We start from the raw sequence: 17,199 nt of genomic DNA, 5'->3' as shown, positions 1-17,199 counted from the left end.
CGGCTGCGGCGGCGGGAGGCGAGGCGGCTGCCTCTCGCTTGCAGGGGGTGCGGGGTGCGTGTCCCGTACCTACGGCCAGGTGCTGCAGCAGGGCCCCGGCCCCGCTCTCCTGGCCAGCGCCCAGCTCGGGGGGCGTCCGCCCGGGGAAGAGGCCTAGACGCTCCATTTTACAGGAGCTTGCAGCCCTTGGAAGGCTTTCAATGAGGCCCTTAGTTCAGTGAGGTTTGGACTCCCTCTCTGGGAACACAGGGCAGTCTGATGGCTACAGCTCCCTCTTTTTTTTGTCTTGATCAGATGCCAAAGCTCAGTTAATATCCTCTCTGTCTGCAGTTTTTTTCCTTCCCCCATAGCTTTCAGCTCATCTGTGAGCATTGGGGGGGGGGGGGGGGGTTCTGCTCCCCTGAAAATGAGCCTGTATTTTGTTTTCTCGCTGGGATGCAGCAAAATAATCTGCTGGAGCCCAAACTTTCCTTATTATTATTATTATTATTTAGTAGAACTACAAGGATTTTTCACTTTCTGGGTTGGGAAGTATGCATTTACTTAATAAGTTTTAAAAGATAATCCTGTTAGGGTTCTAACAGACTCCTGCTTTACAATAGGCCTTTTATTAAATCTGACCTAAGGATATTGGAAAATACAGTGTGGTCATTATAACGGTGACTTGGAGCGCTGCTGTAACTATAGTGGACTTTGTGTTGGCATCACAACCCCTGTTTTTTTGGGTTTTTTTTGTTTTGTTTTTGTTTTTGTTGTTGAAGCGTATGAAGTCTTAATTCCAATTAGGATGTGACACAACGTACACAGTGTCTTGAAAGATGCAGGGTTTTATTATACAAGATCTGATTTTAATGTAGCTGATGGCTGAAAACTCAGGAGATTTAGCTAAGTCTTGACTGCTTCTGAGCAGTGTTTTGTGTAATACCATTGCTGGCTTCTAAAAAGAGCCATTTGCTATAGATGGTTAAAGTAGGGAGCTGGTTAAAAAAGGCAGTAATTTTGCATACTTTGTAGCAACCTTTCAAAACCATGTTCAATCGCATATCAACATTGCGTCCCACGGTTTGATATGTAGAGCATGGCTATTGTGTAAAAACTTCAGGAATTTTGAGAGGATTATGGTAAATGTTGCGTTATAATCCTTCCACTAATATTGGATTGGGTGGAGTGCAACATTTTGTATAAAAACATATCAGTAAAATTCCAGAGGGAAATGAAGCGGGTTTGTAATTTAGGGCATTTTAAAACTTTGGTCAGAAAAGAAAACTTCCATAAAACCTATTTTTAGAAGGCCCTAAGACCAAAAATAAGAGTTTTCACAATTGTGGAGGAGGAAAAAATGTAAAATGAGAGGGAGCAGTAAAAAGTGCTTATGTTTAAACTCGTATCCCCTGTAATGGCCTGAACTCAAATATTCAGACTCTGAAAATAAACCGTGTAAGTGATTATCCCCGGCTACAAAGAATAAATGGAACATGAGCAGCGAGAAGGGAATTGGATTTTTAATCCAAGACATGGAGGAACAGTAACTTGCTTTTAAAAGATGATTTTCATGTTGAGTCTCCCTTTAACAGTGACTCGCATAATGCAGCCATCATCTACTTTCTCCGAGATGATCTTCTAACTGAGACATTTTGGGAAAGTGAGAGGGAGTATGTATGGCTTTTTATAGACGGCTTAAGATTTTTTTTTTTATTTTTTCTTTTTTTAAAGGGGTGCATTTTGTTGCAATTTAAACATATAGGTGGAAGGACTTGTGGCACTTAAATGCATGTATTGAGTGGTCTTAAATATGATATGCTGCTCTCTCACTTTACCTTAAACAAGAGACTGAGTAACCTTTCATTTACACTTGGACTTAGGGTATTTTTAGTAGATTTCTGTGTGGGGCATTTTTACGGGAGCTAGCAATTGGCATCTGATTTGGCCTGGCTGAGGTTAAAGGAATACTTCCTTGGTGGGGTTGAATCGTGTTATGTATCTGGGGGGGGGAATAAAGGTTCAAGTGAGAAGTCCAAGTTGTTTGGGGGGGGGGGGGGGGGGTGGGGGGGGGGGAAAGGGGGGCCCCCCCCCCCCCCCCAATCAAATTTAATTTTGTTTCTCTCTCAGCCACCCCAGTGAATGCTTGTTTTCTCCTGCACTTAAAAACCCTCCAGTGACTGAGCTTCTGCAGCCTCTCTAGGTCATTTGTTCCAGTGGCTAATTATGGTCATAGTTAGAAACTTCTTCCTAACATCCAACCCAAAAATCTCTTGTTGCAACATAAGCCCATTACTTCTCTGTCTGCTGGGGACAGGACAAGGGAACCACTGATCACTTCACTTTTTTTGTAAAAACTTCCTATTTGAAGACTATAGCAAATCCCGCCCCCACTTAGAAAGAAGAAAAATGCACAATTCTTCCAGCCCTTCCTTGTATGTCAAGTTTTATAGACCTCTAGTAATATTCATTGTTCTCCTCTTGATTCTCCAATTTGTCTGCACATCTTATAATGTGCAGTACCCCAAACTGGACGCAGTACGTGAGGAGACGCTTCTGAAGTGTAGAATACAGGGGCGAATTGCATCCTGTGACTTGCGGCAATGCTTTGGGTAATGCATACTTGGTAGGATACGGCTTGTATTTGTTTATTTTGCATCTTTATTATGCTGTTGACTGATACTTGGCTTGTGACGCTCGGATCTTTTTCTGCAGTAGTACAGCGTAGCCAGTCATTCCCCATATTTTAACTGTATGTGTAATTTTCCAAGGGTGCTTTGATTTCATTATAGTGGTTGATTGGGGGCGGGGGGAAGGGAAGGGAAGGATTCATTTTGGGGTTACAAAGTATTCTTGGTCTATATTTGCATAGAGTTCTTAACTTACAGCTTTCAAAAGTGAGCAATTTGTGTGTGTAAACAGGGCATGTTTTCCAGTAGAATCAACAAACAGTGCAAAAGCCTAATGTGAGTATGATGAACTAATGTAACCATAACTTTTAAATAGCTGAGTTGCATGCTGAGTAACTACTTTTCAGTTTTAAGTATCACTTATGAAAGCAGTTGTAATAAATGCACAAGACTTCACTGGTAGTTTTCCTGCTAAAAATACGTTTCAAAGCTTGGAAATGTCAAACTAGCCTTGGTAAACAACAAACAGATGTCTCTGACTACTCTGGACAGACTCTTTGTTATCTTGGATTTTCCCTATCCTAAAAAAAAGTATCTTTTTCTTTTTTCCAGCCCGGGGAGTATGTGAATTCTACAGATTAGGATTTACAATGACATCTCCAAAATCCTTTTATCATACCACTATGTTGAAGCTAGGAAAGAAGTATGGAGTGGAAAAGGGCAGCAGTAAATTAGTAAGGAAACAGACAGTGAAGTTAAAGGCCGATTTTTAAAAACATCTTCGTCTCTGGGTGCAGAGAAAGGATGGGCAAGCAAAGCTAGAAACTTTATAAGGAAATACTTGGGAGGAAACATCTGTCCCCTTGGATCTTGTGTTAGATAAACTAGACTTCCACTTATTAAACAATTGCACAGTAAAGATTGTATTACAGCAAACACTGTAAAAACAATCCTTTCCTGTTCAAAGGTGAGCTACAAGGTGAACCAGCATCTCCCTTTTTTTTTCCTTCTGTGCCATCACACACAACATGTCCTTTTTCCTGCTTTTTTTTGGGAGGGGGAGAAGACATGATATCTATGAGCAGGCCACTTGGTATGTGTCTCTGACCATAGAAATGTCAAGTCCTGAGCGTCAGCCAGGATAAAGGGACTTCTTATTAGGTTTCCGGTGGGCCTGAACTTTAACGTTTGACAGTAACTTGGATTGTTAAGAGAGCACGTTCCTTTTCTTAAGCCAAGCATAACTAAACCGAGCCTTGAGCAATCCAGCTCGGTTGCATCCGGAGTGATGTGTTCCTGCTGAGCTCTTTGCTTCTCGTGCCCTCGGGTTGAAATGTATGCAAAGCCAGAGTCTTGTGGCCCTGTTGAACTGGAAGGCCGTGAGGTGATGGAGGTGGAATCTGGGTCGGGCCTGAGGTGGGGAATAAGGCTTCTGGGCAAGTCGATCACGGCTGCTATCCTAGGCTGGGCAGAACATAGCACTCTGTGCCACTTGAATGTTGCATCTGCCTAACCAGAGATCCTGGGGTGTCCGCAGCCTCTTCCAGTGTGGCCTTGTGTTGGCCAGCCTAGAAGCACATGGTTGGTGTGGAGGTGCTCCTGTGTGGCTGCTCAGAGGTAGCCCCTCTTGCACACCTGCCTTCCACACAGAGGTGAATTTCACCTTTCAGTACAAGCTTGTTTCTGAACTGAAGTCCTGGTTGCCACAGCATTGGGTGGACTGTGCTGCTGCTGGGCAGGCTCTTGCAGCAGTACTTTTAGTGCAGTGTTGTTTGCTAATATGACTAATCAGACGGCTCTTTTTTCAAACTGTGTTCCAGGTGAACGAGTGCTGTGCTTTCATGGACCTCTCCTTTATGAAGCGAAGGTATGTCAGACTTCTCACGTTTGCCGAGGACAATGAAAAACAATCCGAAAATAGAACAGCTATTGGCAAGTTACCCAGTAGATTGGATTGAGCTGAGAATTTAAAATAGGCTGAGAGGAAGACAGACAAGAGAACAATAAGCTTGCTTTTATATTTTTCCTTTTAAAAGAACTGTAGTGTGGCCAGTTGTGTGACACTGGTACTTTTGGGTATTGCTATCAAAATAACTTTTTCTGATGTGGGGGTGTAATGCTGACAGTAGGTGGGTGCTTAGAGCAGGGTGGCCGATCAGCTGCTAATAGACTTGTGTGTGTTTGTGAAAACGTGAATCAGACTTTCATGTTGGTGAACTCCTGAATATTGTGAGAGTGCCTACTCGCTGATTCCAAATATGTCCCCCACATCTTGAGTAGAGGTGGGTGTTACAATATATTAAAGTCATAAATTGGTTTTCCTATGTGTTTTGGCTTCCTGTTTAATCATGAACATTATTGCGATATTACTTCCATCCATTAGTTGTTAAATGTGATATTTTTCTTTGCTTTTAACTTACTGAAGCCCCTTCCACACAGATAATATTTTCTTTCTAGTAAGGTCTTCTGAGAGAAGTTTTCTATCTCCAACATAGTTTGATAATCTGGGTGGGTAGAGAGCAAAATGAGTTACTTTTTGGAATTCAAAACCTCCTATTTGCTTCTGATACTTAAGTCCTAGGAAAAAACGATGCATGTAGGGGAGGAGGATAGAGGCGAATGAGTGTGGAGGTTTAAAAGATGATTTTTAGAGCAGGACACAATCTCAGATGTCCTGGAAGCAATCTGTCCTAGAGTGAATAGCCTCCATAAAGACCTGACCTGTTGTTAGCTACCCAGCAGTTTAAGATCGGCTCTTTATCTTCTGTTTTGGCTGGGGTCTTTGCCCTTTCTTCTGAATGAAGATGTTAAGCCTTCTCAGTAGCAGTTTTTCTGCATGCATATATATATTAGTCCTCCCAATGCCTTTAAAATATTTTAACTGAAATACAAAGCAAATAATACTTTTTTTGGAAAACTTTCTCCATCATAGGCCAATATTTCAGTGACTTGTGTTTTAGGTAGTCATTTTAGGACTTTTTGACAGAGCTTTCTTGTCTTTCTAGTGTGTAAAGGTTGCCATAAAGGACAAACAAGTGAAATACTTCATACATTACAGTGGTTGGAATAAAAAGTAAGTATTATGTTTCTGAAAACAAGACTTTTATTTTCCTTTGTAGTTTAAGTTAATACTCCAGCTGGAGTGGGACTGGTACTATCAAGCATGTTACCTGAAGGCTCTTAGCTTGGAGATCAGTCTTTGCTGATCTACATTAGCTTAAACAAGTTAATCTTTAAATTTAAGTATGAAATGACACAAAGCAAACATTGCTTAAATAATCACCGTGTTCAAAAGAGAAATTTCCTCTTGAGCTTTGATTATGTAGACAAACTGGCTTAGTGTCACTAGACTAACAAGGCTGCTTGTTTGCAGCTGTCCAATGCACTGGTTAACCATGTCTAGGTACAGTTTTCAAAATTCTGAGATTATGAAGCTAGCAGAAACTATAACACCATTATTTTTATCATGAGGTGGGGCAATGCTTGCTTGTTGTCAGGTGGAGCGCTACTTTGACTAAAAAAAAAAAAGACTCCGTCTGTTGTACCCAAGCTTTGCTGCTAAGGGGTATTGAGTAGTAGGAGTAGCCTTAATCAGAAAAGACTGCTCCTAGAAGAGAAGGGATCTCAAGTTTTTAATAGCAGGATTTTCAGTCTCCACCTCACTTCCTACCTCCCATGAGTTTCAGCAGCAGTGCCACTGGGGCTGTGGTTGAGGCTAATGGGAGGTTGGCTGTTGTTTTTTTTTTCCTTGCAAAATAATGGGAATTGAGGAGAGGAAGAAACTCTAAAGAGTGAGAACTTATCATGGGGGGCTTTAAAGAATCCAAAAGCATTTGCTTCTGGAATTGCAGTGTGGGCATAATTTTACATTCTTCTTTCCCAGTTTCCTAAATCTGAACAGAGGAGCATCCATTTGATTACAAAGACTGATCGCTGATCTCTTTCAAATCAAATCCCAGTTTAATGTCCATGTCATTATATGCAAGCCACTACCTGTTCTTTGGACGGCATTGCTGTGTTGCATTCCTCCATGCCCCGCTCCTCTCAGGTTTTCTGATGTGATACGTTCTACTAAAAATGAGCGTATGGGCAATAATTACTTGGTTCTGAATTGCAAAGTTCTGACGCTTCCTCTGCCTGACGAAGGGTAACTGTACCCAAAAGCTTGCAAAGAAGAATTTTTCCAACTATTTGAGTTGGTCTAATAAGGGATGTCGAATTTACCCAAAGAACCTTGTCTGCCAAAGTGCTGATAGAATTTTCACCTTTTCATACTTGGAGTCTACTTCAGGGAGAGAGAAACGGAGCATAATTTCAAAGAGACGTTTTGGTTCACCTAAACGTTACCGTGCCATCTCCTGAAGAATGCTCTTGGGCCCATGAAAGCCTTTTGTGTGTATGGTGTCAAGATTCAGTGAGGTCTGAATTAAAGTTTGTATTGGTGTCTGATATTCTGAAAGCAATGCTCCCTTAAAGCAGTGAGCAGCTAACGGGGTGTCGTAATGCATTTGGAACTGTGGTTCCATCTCCTAAATTCATCTTAACTTCTGGGTATTGATGAGAATGCACTCCTTTCTTTTTGATATGTAAAGGAGTGTGCCATTGGCTATGTCAAATGACTCTTTTTTTGCTTTTCTTTTTTTCCCCACGTTTGCACTAACTGTCTGCCTCTGATTATTTTCTTGCCTTCAAGCTTCCAATTAACTACATTAAAGGTGGCATTGCTGCAGCATCTACACCTGGGACTGTATGGCTTTTTAATTTTATGACTTTATAATTAAGTTATGGCCCTCAATAATACATTAAATGAGTTTTAAATTGCTTGGCTTTTAATGTTTTTGTAAGCCTTGCTAGTGAGGAAACAAAAGTAACTTTCTCATTATGTTGTATAGTACAATTGCATGCAGTTATAGTGTGCTTGTTTAGAAAGCTTCTGTCAACAATGAAAATGTTGAGAGCAAAGATAGTGGCTGAGACCCTTCACTAAGGCCCTGCCCTAACTGATACAGCCTTTAGTGTATATACAGTTGAAAGCAAGGTTTTTGGTTTTTGTTTTTGTTTTTTTTAATTTTTTTAAAGAAAACCCTTTTCTTGAGACTCTTGAAACACTTGTACTCTAGTGCTTTCATAGAGAACTTGTTTTTACCACACTGGCATCCTAATCTTGACAGCTTGCCGTGAAACACCAGGATCTTGCTGCATAAATTAGCAAAACTGGGGAAACCATTTGCTTAGGAAAAAACTGAATTTCATTTTCCCCCTGGAGAAATGTAGAGCTTCAGTCGGTGGGAGTATATTTTACCTGGTAACACGTTTTAAGTTGGGCCAGCTCGTGCCTTGTTATAAAAGCAGAGTTCAGTCTCAAATTCTGTGAAGCTGTTAATTGATTATTGGGAACATAATCTCTGTGTGTATTGTTTTGTAATGATGGTTTGATCATTTTTGTTTTTTTTTTTCCAGCTGGGATGAATGGGTTCCGGAAAGCAGAGTTCTCAAATACGTGGACACCAATCTGCAGAAACAGAAAGAACTTCAAAAGGCCAATCAGTAGGTATCTTTTGATGGAGAAAACCCATGCAAATTATATAAGGACCAAACCTCAGCTCATCAGTTGTCTATCCAGGAATATTTAGTGTTTGGAAGAATTTCAGAGACGGGCTAGTCATTGTGTCCTCCCTGCTAGTCTTCTTTAGACACTGGTAATATGACCATATTTAAATGTTTATAACTTAGCAGTCAGCAGAGCTTGTCCATGGTTGCTAGATATAACTTTTAAAATTAAAAACGGTGGTGTTCATTTCAAGCTTCAAAGACAAGAATAAAATAGATTGAGGAATAGCCAGTAAACTCTGAAAATACCAGTTGGATGCATGTTATGCATCCATGCCATCGAGTCAGTTCTGCATGATGGTCACCTAAAAAATATTTTGGAAAACTATGAGATCCTTATGAGATGAGCACACTTATCAGGCAGCTATAATTGCATTGAACTTGTTGAATGCTCTTTTTATTACTTGTCGTTGCAAAAACTTAGAAAACCTAGAGTTGTATTATTCCATTTTGTTTTAGAGTGGCTGTTTCTGAAATAGTTCTGGTGCACATTTATTTCTAGTAAAAATGGTCGATAGTACAAAAACAGTCCAATCCTGTCAATGTGATTTGGTTTCTGCTTGCCTTCACTAAGGCAAGTTCCTTTGGGTGCATTCAGATGATCATGGATGCGTGGTACATGGCGCCACAGATCTGCCACACACCACACAGGCAGGCGTTCCCCGCACTGCCACTGCAGTGCAGGGTTGTTTGTGTGTCATGTTTCCCTCCTCCCTTCAAAAAAAAAAAAAAAAAAAAAAAAGGGCGGGGGGGGCGCACACGGCATCAATGTGTGCTGCCCAAATCGGGAGCTTGGCCAGCTGGAGCCACACTCCAGCTGCTGGCCAGGCTTCCTGCCATGGCTGCAGCTCCCCAAAGACCCCAGGTAAGGATTCTGGGGCCAGCACAGTTGCTGGCCTCAGCCTCCCATACCCCACCTGGGGTAACCTACCCCGTGCTAGAGCATGCGTGCGTGCATGCATGGGCATTCCCTGGGGAGAAGTAGCAGTGGCACAAGGTGTGTCACTGCCACTTGTCCCCAGGGAATCAAATATTCCCACTCATCTGGATGTGCCCTCTATTTCCATTCTAAAGCCATTCATGAAAAGCCCTCTAAATCAGGGGCTGGCTATGTTTTGGGGCAGAGTGCCAAAAACACCTGCAACCTTGACTTCCCAGATGTTGGCATGCCAGCAGCAGATGGTGGGGGAGCCATAAGAGGCCTGATCCTTGTGGCGGCACAGTCCCATCCCCTGTCCTGCCGTCTGCCTCAAGGTGCACGTGCCTTCATGTGCCATGTCCTGGCACCTGTGCCAGGGGTTGCTTACCCCGCTCTAGATGTTTTATAGGCTGTGTCCTTTCTGGAAAGGCATTGGCTTCTCTTGCAGTAACATCTTATTGCCAAATTTGTTTTTAAAGGGAACAGTATGCAGAGGGGAAGATGAGAGGTGCTGCTCCAGGCAAGAAGACATCTGGTCTGCAACAAAAAAATGTTGAAGTGTAAGAAGCTTTTCTTTTCTTTAAAAAAAAACAAAAAAACCTGTTAGCCAGTTGCACTCAGAAATCATAGGTAGCATTTTTTTCCCACAAGGCCTATAATTTGGGTGCAATAACTGGGCTAAAAAACTCTCAAAATACTAGTTATGTTATGGGGTATCTATTTTGGCAAGATACTTTTCTCTTCAAGAAAGCGCTTCCACATAGCACTCCGTTAGCTGAGGCAGAATTCATGTTGCCTGTTGTAAATGGCTGAATTCACTTTACTTTCTGTAAATGTTGCTTCAACATTTACATATCATTCCTCTTAAATTATTGAACTGAAGTTGTGTGATAACACATCGTTTTTTGCATGTTAGATCTTGGTAAAACTGAATCTTCTACAGAATGGTAGGAATAGCTCAGGTTATGAACAGTATTTCTGGGAACAGGAATTCAGCTCAAAAGAATACTTTGCCTTGAATATCCATCTGTTAAAATAGGGTTTAGAATGCAAATAGAACTTTTTCATTTGCTGTTCATAAAATGCTAGCTTGCTTACCAAAGGCTGCATTTTGTTCTAATTACTCCATTTCTTCCAAGCAAAGCAATGTTAAGCCCATGTGTAGGCTTTAAATATAATTAATGGCTTTGTATTTTAAGATCAGGAGCTGAATAGATTAGAGGCAAGCTTGGATGGTTATTGTAGGTGACATGTAATCTCAAAATACTCGGTGGAATTTCTCCGCTCCATTCTTTTGTGATTCATTGAGGCTTATGTAGCCTTATATTTGAGGATTCCTTCCTCCATTTTATTTAGTGTTAAAATGAAATGGCAAAGTTTCATGGCTCCACACGATTCAACAGATCATTTTATTTGGGAGTGTGGAGGAGAGTGAGTCCTGGCTTTGCTTGATTTTTGTGTTCATTGCTAATGTGATCTTTTGGAAACTTCCAGCTGTTAGCTTGACTTGTTTTTGTTCTTCACTAGGAAGAAGGTGTTATTGACACCATTTTCTATGAAGAGTGTTGGTGGAAGTCTCAAATCTCTATTTTAGGCTTTGTATCATTCTTGCATATTTTTGATAAGTATGTCCATGATCTGAGTGATACAGTGATGGGTCTTACTGTGCAGCTCCAAACTTGGGTCCAAAGCCATTTCCAGCTAACTAAACTATAGAAGGGTATCTGGATCTTCAGGTTAGGGACTCGAAGGTGGCTGGACATATTAGCTATGTGGCTTCTTTGCATGCCATTAGTTCCAGGAAGTGGCATGCCTTAAGCATGCTAGCTCAAAGTGCCTCCTGGCTTGGACAGACCCTTGATCAGCCACCTGATCTTTTTTCTGATTTGAGAAGAAGGCTATTAAGTTTTTAGTTCAAGTTTAAAAGCAATCACAACTGTCACTAGAGCTAGTGCTTGAGTGCCTGGTATCCCTGACTCTGCCTGCCCTAAAAACAGAGAGGACTGGGTTCCTGGTAGCTCTGACTGTAACAGGGTAATGGCTGATGATTTTAATTAGTAAATTGCCATTTATTTATTTATATTTTTTTTAGCTTAATTTTTCTTGAAATAAATTTTTGCATTGTGAAACTCACCAAAGAGTGAGTTTCAGAGCAGCAGCCAAATGCATCTAGTCATACTTGCATAAGCCATCCTGTTTGGGTCTGCTGGGGTGATGTGTAAATAAGGTGAACAGGAGTCAGTGCTGAAGGTTTCATTTGTGCTCACAGAAACAATGAGATCCAAATTGGGCTAGCCTAAATCCCTTGGTTGCAGGCTCCCATGCCAGGATGAGGTTTGTACATAAGCAGGTAAAAAGGCCTTGAGGAATTTTATTATTTGAAACCATATTTTCAGTTGCTGGCTTTGCTTTCTGGCTGAAAGCAACATCTGAGGGGTGGGGTGGGGTGCCTTTGCTTCTGCTGTCCCCACTGGAATTGGACCCAGGGATGCATGAGTCACATGGTAGATGGGTTGTTATCATGAATGAATTCTGCTTCTCAAAAGCTGCTCTCGTTTTGGGGTTGTGAATGGTTCCTTGGATGGATCTTCACATCTTCAGGAGCCAGTAGAAGTGTTGGGGAAGGCACTATTGCAAATTGGCTTTTTGTGTTATCACCCTTCATGGTACTGAAGGTATTTCTACATAAAATAATGCTCTGTGCCCGTTTCTTTGATCTTGATCCCAGTCTCCCACTAATGCCAACGTGTGTGATGCATTCTTCTCTGTTAGCATTTTATACACGCCAACGCTTCCTCCCCCAGTGGAAACTTGCTCTTCCCCTGCCTTATCCGCTGGAGGGTGAGGGAGAAGAGTCACTTACCTGTGACATACTTCAGGGTGACACCTGAGACTGGAGGCCTGATGCAGTACTGGTAGAACCAAGGTCTTCAGATCCTGCCTTCAGCCACACAGTGAAGCTGGGTTCCGATGCCTGCAAATACAGCGTGAAATTGCATCATTAAAATAAGGCCTCGGGTTTAAGAAGTTGCAACACACTTCAACAAAGGGTTATTATGGATAAGTAAAGTGTGGTTGGTGTGGAGGGGGAGTCATTCTCTAACCATTTTATTTTTTTTTAAAGGGGTGACACTGTCAACCTGTTTAGGCCTCAGAATTTACCTTCTGTAGCATGATCTGAGGATGGCACAAGTAGTAAAAATAGTAATAATTAAAAAGTGGCTCTTCTGTCACCTAAACAACAGAAGGGAAATGAGTGTCAAGTTATCTTGTCCTCTAGGGATGTTGAATGAGACCTAACTTTTGCTAAAAGGTAAATTTTTGAAGCTTAAATAGATTCTCTTTAAGGCTAAATATCAGGTCTGACATTCTTTCCTTAACTCAACCCCCATTGTGCCTAGATTTTTCAGACGAGATGGAGCGCACACTGTTTGCTGTTTGGAGACCCCTACAATATCGACGCGGTGAGTTAAGGATGGATTGTCAAACCAGGAATTTCATCCTGAAATCCAAATTTCCTTGCTTTTGTACATGTCTCTTAGACTCTTAAAGTCTTAAGTTATAATAATGTAAATGGTGATAGTAATAAAGGTAACAGTTCTCAAAGTAACTCTTACTTAGACATCTCTCTAAAGTACTGTAACATGTGTTTAATTATTTTTAGAAGTGAGTATGGGCTAGCAAAATCATCATGGGCTTCAAAATGTGTACGCTGCAGATTTAAATGCATACACTTCCATGATGTGCCTCCTTTAGTGAGAATTCAAGGTATTCTCTTAAATTCAAACAATTGACTCTTTTGGACTATTGTGGAACTGCAGGTGGTTTTGGAAGTTTGTCTTGCTTGTCATAGGTGAAGACCTGCTCTCAGGACTCTTAATGACACAACTCTTCCAGACCCAAGTGGGGCTAAGATCTAGGCTTTTTGTCATAGATGGTGTTCAGTGTTATGTACAGATTGGGGAAACTTCCAAAACACTGGCTAGGTCAACTGCATGTAGCTTGTGTATTTAAATAATGTGGTGAGGAAGTTCATCAGAAATAACTAACCCAGTAGAACGACCTACAACTTGCAGGTTGTAATGATACTACATGTTTGTTTTCATGATGCTGGTTGTTCCATTGGTGGTAAAAACTCTGTTAAATGACAGTAAGCGATCCAAAAAAAGTTCTGGATTTTTTATTTTTTTTTTTGTTCCTTCTTGGGCATTAGCTTCCCTAGTTGTACACAGTTGCAGACTTCTGGCTGCTGCACCCAGGGTTATTGGGCACAGTCTTGTCTTTCGGACAAGCCTGGCATAACTATCCTATAGAAAGCTTCCAGTTAATGCCTCGGCAGATTGGGCGTCAAAAACAGCTGGGGTGCTAGAATCTGTTAAGCAAGGCATTTGAGCCTTTGTGGGGTCAAAACACAGGCCCAGCAGCCAGTCTCTGAAAAAAGATGGGAAATGCAAATTGCATGGACTTTTTTGCAAGGTATCTGAGCAGACATGTTACCGGGATAGTTGCCTCTGCTTTAGTCAGAGGGAGATTGGAATTTGTTTCAACTTCCCTTCCTCCTGGCATACTACTGGGGGGAAAAAATGAAAGTGAGAAAAAGAAAGGAGAAAAAGTAATTTCTCTCCTTTTTTTTTTTTTTTTTCCTTGCTCCTTCCTTGTGTAGAAACTTCCAAGTGTCAAGCTGCTTAAAACAAGAAACTTTCCCCAAAGTTAGATGGCTTTAGTTACATGCAGTACAAATGCTGCCCATGTAAAAGTAGCTGGCATTACCCAGATACTGGTGTGGAAGCCTCTGTTTGGATATCTCATGGTTTTTTATTGCTTTTCCGTTCTTGCTTAATTTTGCTGCATTTTCCCTTGTCGATGCTTTGCTGTTGAGTCGGTGTTCATGAGAAGGGAAGCCTGAGGCTAAATCCTGAAGTGCAAGTGGGCTATCCTTTGTCCGTACAGTGGGGTTGGAGACTAAAGCTGACTTTGACACCCAGTGTGCTCGGTTGATCTTGGGTAGGGGCAGTTCTGGGACCAGTCTGGAGCCTCATTTAATTAAGAACAACTTCTGCAGACAGGGTTGTTCTGAATTGGCTGCAAGGTCTCCCCAGGGACTGCTGTTCCAGGCAGCACATGTATGAGGGAGAGGAGCAGAGCATGGAGGTTTATCTAATGAAGTACCCATCCCCAAGATAAGTCTGCTTTCCAGTCTTCGCTTCACTTTCCTGGACTGTGGCTGCACTTCTCCTGGCATGGAGAGCCTACCCATTACTAAAAGCATGTGTGTTTTGGGTGTCTGCCTCTGGCAGAGTGAGTTAAGCTGTGTTAAGAATGGAGTGCAGTGCTCTGCAAGGTGCAGTCAGTATCCGGTTACTGCTTAGTCCTACAGCAAGGAGTCTGATGTCTGGATTTCAAAGCACTCGGTGTTTGGTTAACCTGTAACTTTGCTTCAAAAGGAGCTGGGCCACTTGGGTCCGTTCCTCACGTGAGCTGCTGGAATGGAGGAAGGTAGTTTTGGCGACTGAGCTCCAAATTTTAAATTTGCAGTTGGCCAAATGAAAATTTAATGCTCATGAGCCAGTCGCCTAGAAGCGGTCACCAAGTTGCCAACCAGCATAATAGGACCAAAACCTAGTGTGAGATTGAATTGAGCCGGGTCTCATGTGGACAGACTGTTTTGAAAAGAAAATGTGGTAAACACTTTGTTACCGGGATGTGAGAGCTCTGGAACATGGGGACTCTTCAAACTGTTTGCCCATTGCTAAATAGAAATAGTGTTTTTCTGTAGTTAAAGATAAGTCTTAAAAAAAAAAAAAAAAAAAAAAAATCAGCTTCAGTTTTTAGCTGAAAACCAGCACTGGTTTTGAAAAAGCTCTGACAAGACAAACTAGAACCTGATGACTTCCAGAACAGTTGCAAGAGCCTTTTAAAGCTTCTTTTGGTTTCATTAGCACTAAAGGAGGGCTGTTAAACAGCTGCCACACTTTGGGTTGAAGGCATTTGCACCTCTGGATAAAGGAGCATGTTCTGTATAGGCAGCCTGATGTTTTTGTTTTTGGGAAGAGCTGAGTAAATATCAAACTAGAAATTAGACCTGAGATTGCTGTTCGTGGCATAGCTGCATCAATGGGAATAAGCCTATTCTTATGCCTCTATGGTCACACAAATGTTGAGATGCTTGTGTTCATCATAAATCCATTACTGGGATTTTGCTTCAATAGCTGTGAAAAACAATAAAATTCTGGTCAGCACAGCTAGCTGCCTTATGCTATGAAATATTACTGTTTCAGATTAGCTATTGCAAACTGAATAGCTAGATTTTTAAAAAATCCATTTTACAAGTATTATAGTGTCTTTATATTATTGATATTGCATGCCTTCTGCTACACTGTTTTTGGGCAAGGGGGGTTGTTTTTTTTGCATTGTTTTGGGTTTTTTTGACAACCTAGTCCAAGTATGACCCTTGCACCTACTGTGCAGGCATGGCTTTTTAAAATCCAAGGATCTGAGATGGGAGAGCACAAGTAATTGGTCAACTGACATACAAAATGCATGAATAGTCTTGGAACGGTAACTTTGGCAGTAGCTCTTGAATACTTATTCCATAATTATCATTACTTAATTCTTGTATTATACAGGTCCTAGGGCTCTTCTTTTACTTAATGGTATATGCATATATGGGTTTTCTGCTTAAGTCTAGGAATCCTGGTTACAGTGCTGAATAGCATTCAGAATCTTTCAACTCAAGTTTACCCTATGGTTTTCAAAACTATTTTTCTTTTTCCCCAACCCACAAGCCCTCAGAACTACCTGGACCAGGAACGGGCAGCTGTCCCACCCAAGCTGTGCTGGCACTTGAACAGATAGGGTAGCGGTCTGCTGCCTCTCCCCTCCCTACACATGCCTGTAAAACATAAGGAGTGCATCTTAAGCTCAATGCCCAGGGAAAAGCAGTCTTTGTCATTCTTCCCGAGATGCTGTGGTGACGCAGTGTACCTGTTGTAACCTAGCTGTCCCCTCCTCACAAAAGGACTCTAGAAGCTGACTGCAAACCCAGTGCAGTTGCAGGTTCATAAATGGTTTGATTCAATAGCATTGAAGTAAACATGCGTCTTTCTAGTGACTTCAGTGCCTATTGGACTGGGCCCTAAACAGCATGTGTGGAGGCTTCTTGGCAGGAAAAGGCTCCTTGGTTTTAACTGGCTTATTGACAGCCAAGAGCAAAACCTGCTCTGATACTGTACTGGATTTCCAAAGCAGTATTCATGTGTCACTTGGAAAACCAACCTCAGCACAGGCCAACTTGTAAAAATGCACTTGTTAGTCATGACTTGAACCTTTTTGTGACTGCTGTGGTACTTACAGCCTTGACAGACAAAGGATATCTGGACAAAATCATGGTATTACTTCTATATATATCTGGGCTTAGAAATAAGAATTTGACAGACCTGTGGGCAAGTCATACTTAAGAGTAAGTTCGGACAGCTAGAGCTAATAACTAGGGCTAGCAAATGAATATAGCCCAGGACATGATAACTAAGAAAATTAACAGTTTATATACATCTAACTGCTTTTAGGCATAACATTTAGGCATCTTCCACACTTGTAAATATTGCAAGGAATGCTTGCATTTCATAGTTTCATAGATGTTAGGGGCTGGAAGGGACCTTACAGATATTGGGTCTAGCCCCCCTGCACTTGGGCAGGAAAGAATGCTGCCACATAGAGTGAGCATCTTAATATATTCCCTTAGATATTCATGGAAACCCTTTTTAAAGATTCAGTTCTGCATTTAGAATAGCAACCTGACTGTTGTTGCTAGGAATACTGTGTTCAGAGATGAATTCTCTAGAAATAAGGGAAGGCATTTGGAGTAGAAGTGCTGAATAGTAGGCCTGTGTGAAGCGACTGGTATTTGCTTTGGATTTGGCCGATTCGGGGACAGTGATTCGATTTGGTGATTTGAATCACTGTCCCAAATCTGATTTGGCTGCTTCTGAACTGGCCGAATTGCCTAGGTCCATCTTCCCCCAGTCCGGCAATGGCTGCCACACCCACCCCAGCTCCCGGCTC

At 41.7% G+C, this 17,199-nt stretch overlaps 1 protein-coding gene across 6 annotated transcripts in view; it reads left to right on the top strand.

The window, feature by feature from the left end:
• The window catches only part of MORF4L1 (mortality factor 4 like 1), a 39,170-nt gene that overhangs the window by 501 nt on the left and 21,470 nt on the right, over positions 1–17,199 (top strand). For 2 of the 6 annotated variants that reach the window (XM_014524081.2, XM_014524082.2), the window contains exons 2-7: positions 4,430–4,476; positions 5,615–5,682; positions 7,303–7,356; positions 8,070–8,156; positions 9,618–9,698; positions 12,540–12,602. In XM_014524081.2, the coding sequence (XP_014379567.1) occupies positions 4,430–4,476; positions 5,615–5,682; positions 7,303–7,356; positions 8,070–8,156; positions 9,618–9,698; positions 12,540–12,602 (400 nt within the window). Of the gene's footprint in view, positions 1–2,901; positions 2,946–4,429; positions 4,542–5,614; positions 5,683–7,302; positions 7,357–8,069; positions 8,157–9,617; positions 9,699–12,539; positions 12,603–17,199 lie in introns of all 6 variants that reach the window. The other 4 variants (XM_014524084.2, XM_014524085.2, XM_025214212.1 and 1 more) reach the window with 3 other exon arrangements.

Source organism: Alligator sinensis, unplaced genomic scaffold (genome assembly GCF_000455745.1).
Source record: "Alligator sinensis unplaced genomic scaffold, ASM45574v1 scaffold334_1, whole genome shotgun sequence".
Classification (NCBI taxonomy): domain Eukaryota; kingdom Metazoa; phylum Chordata; order Crocodylia; family Alligatoridae; genus Alligator; species Alligator sinensis.
This window is presented reverse-complemented; position numbering and strand designations above follow the sequence as displayed.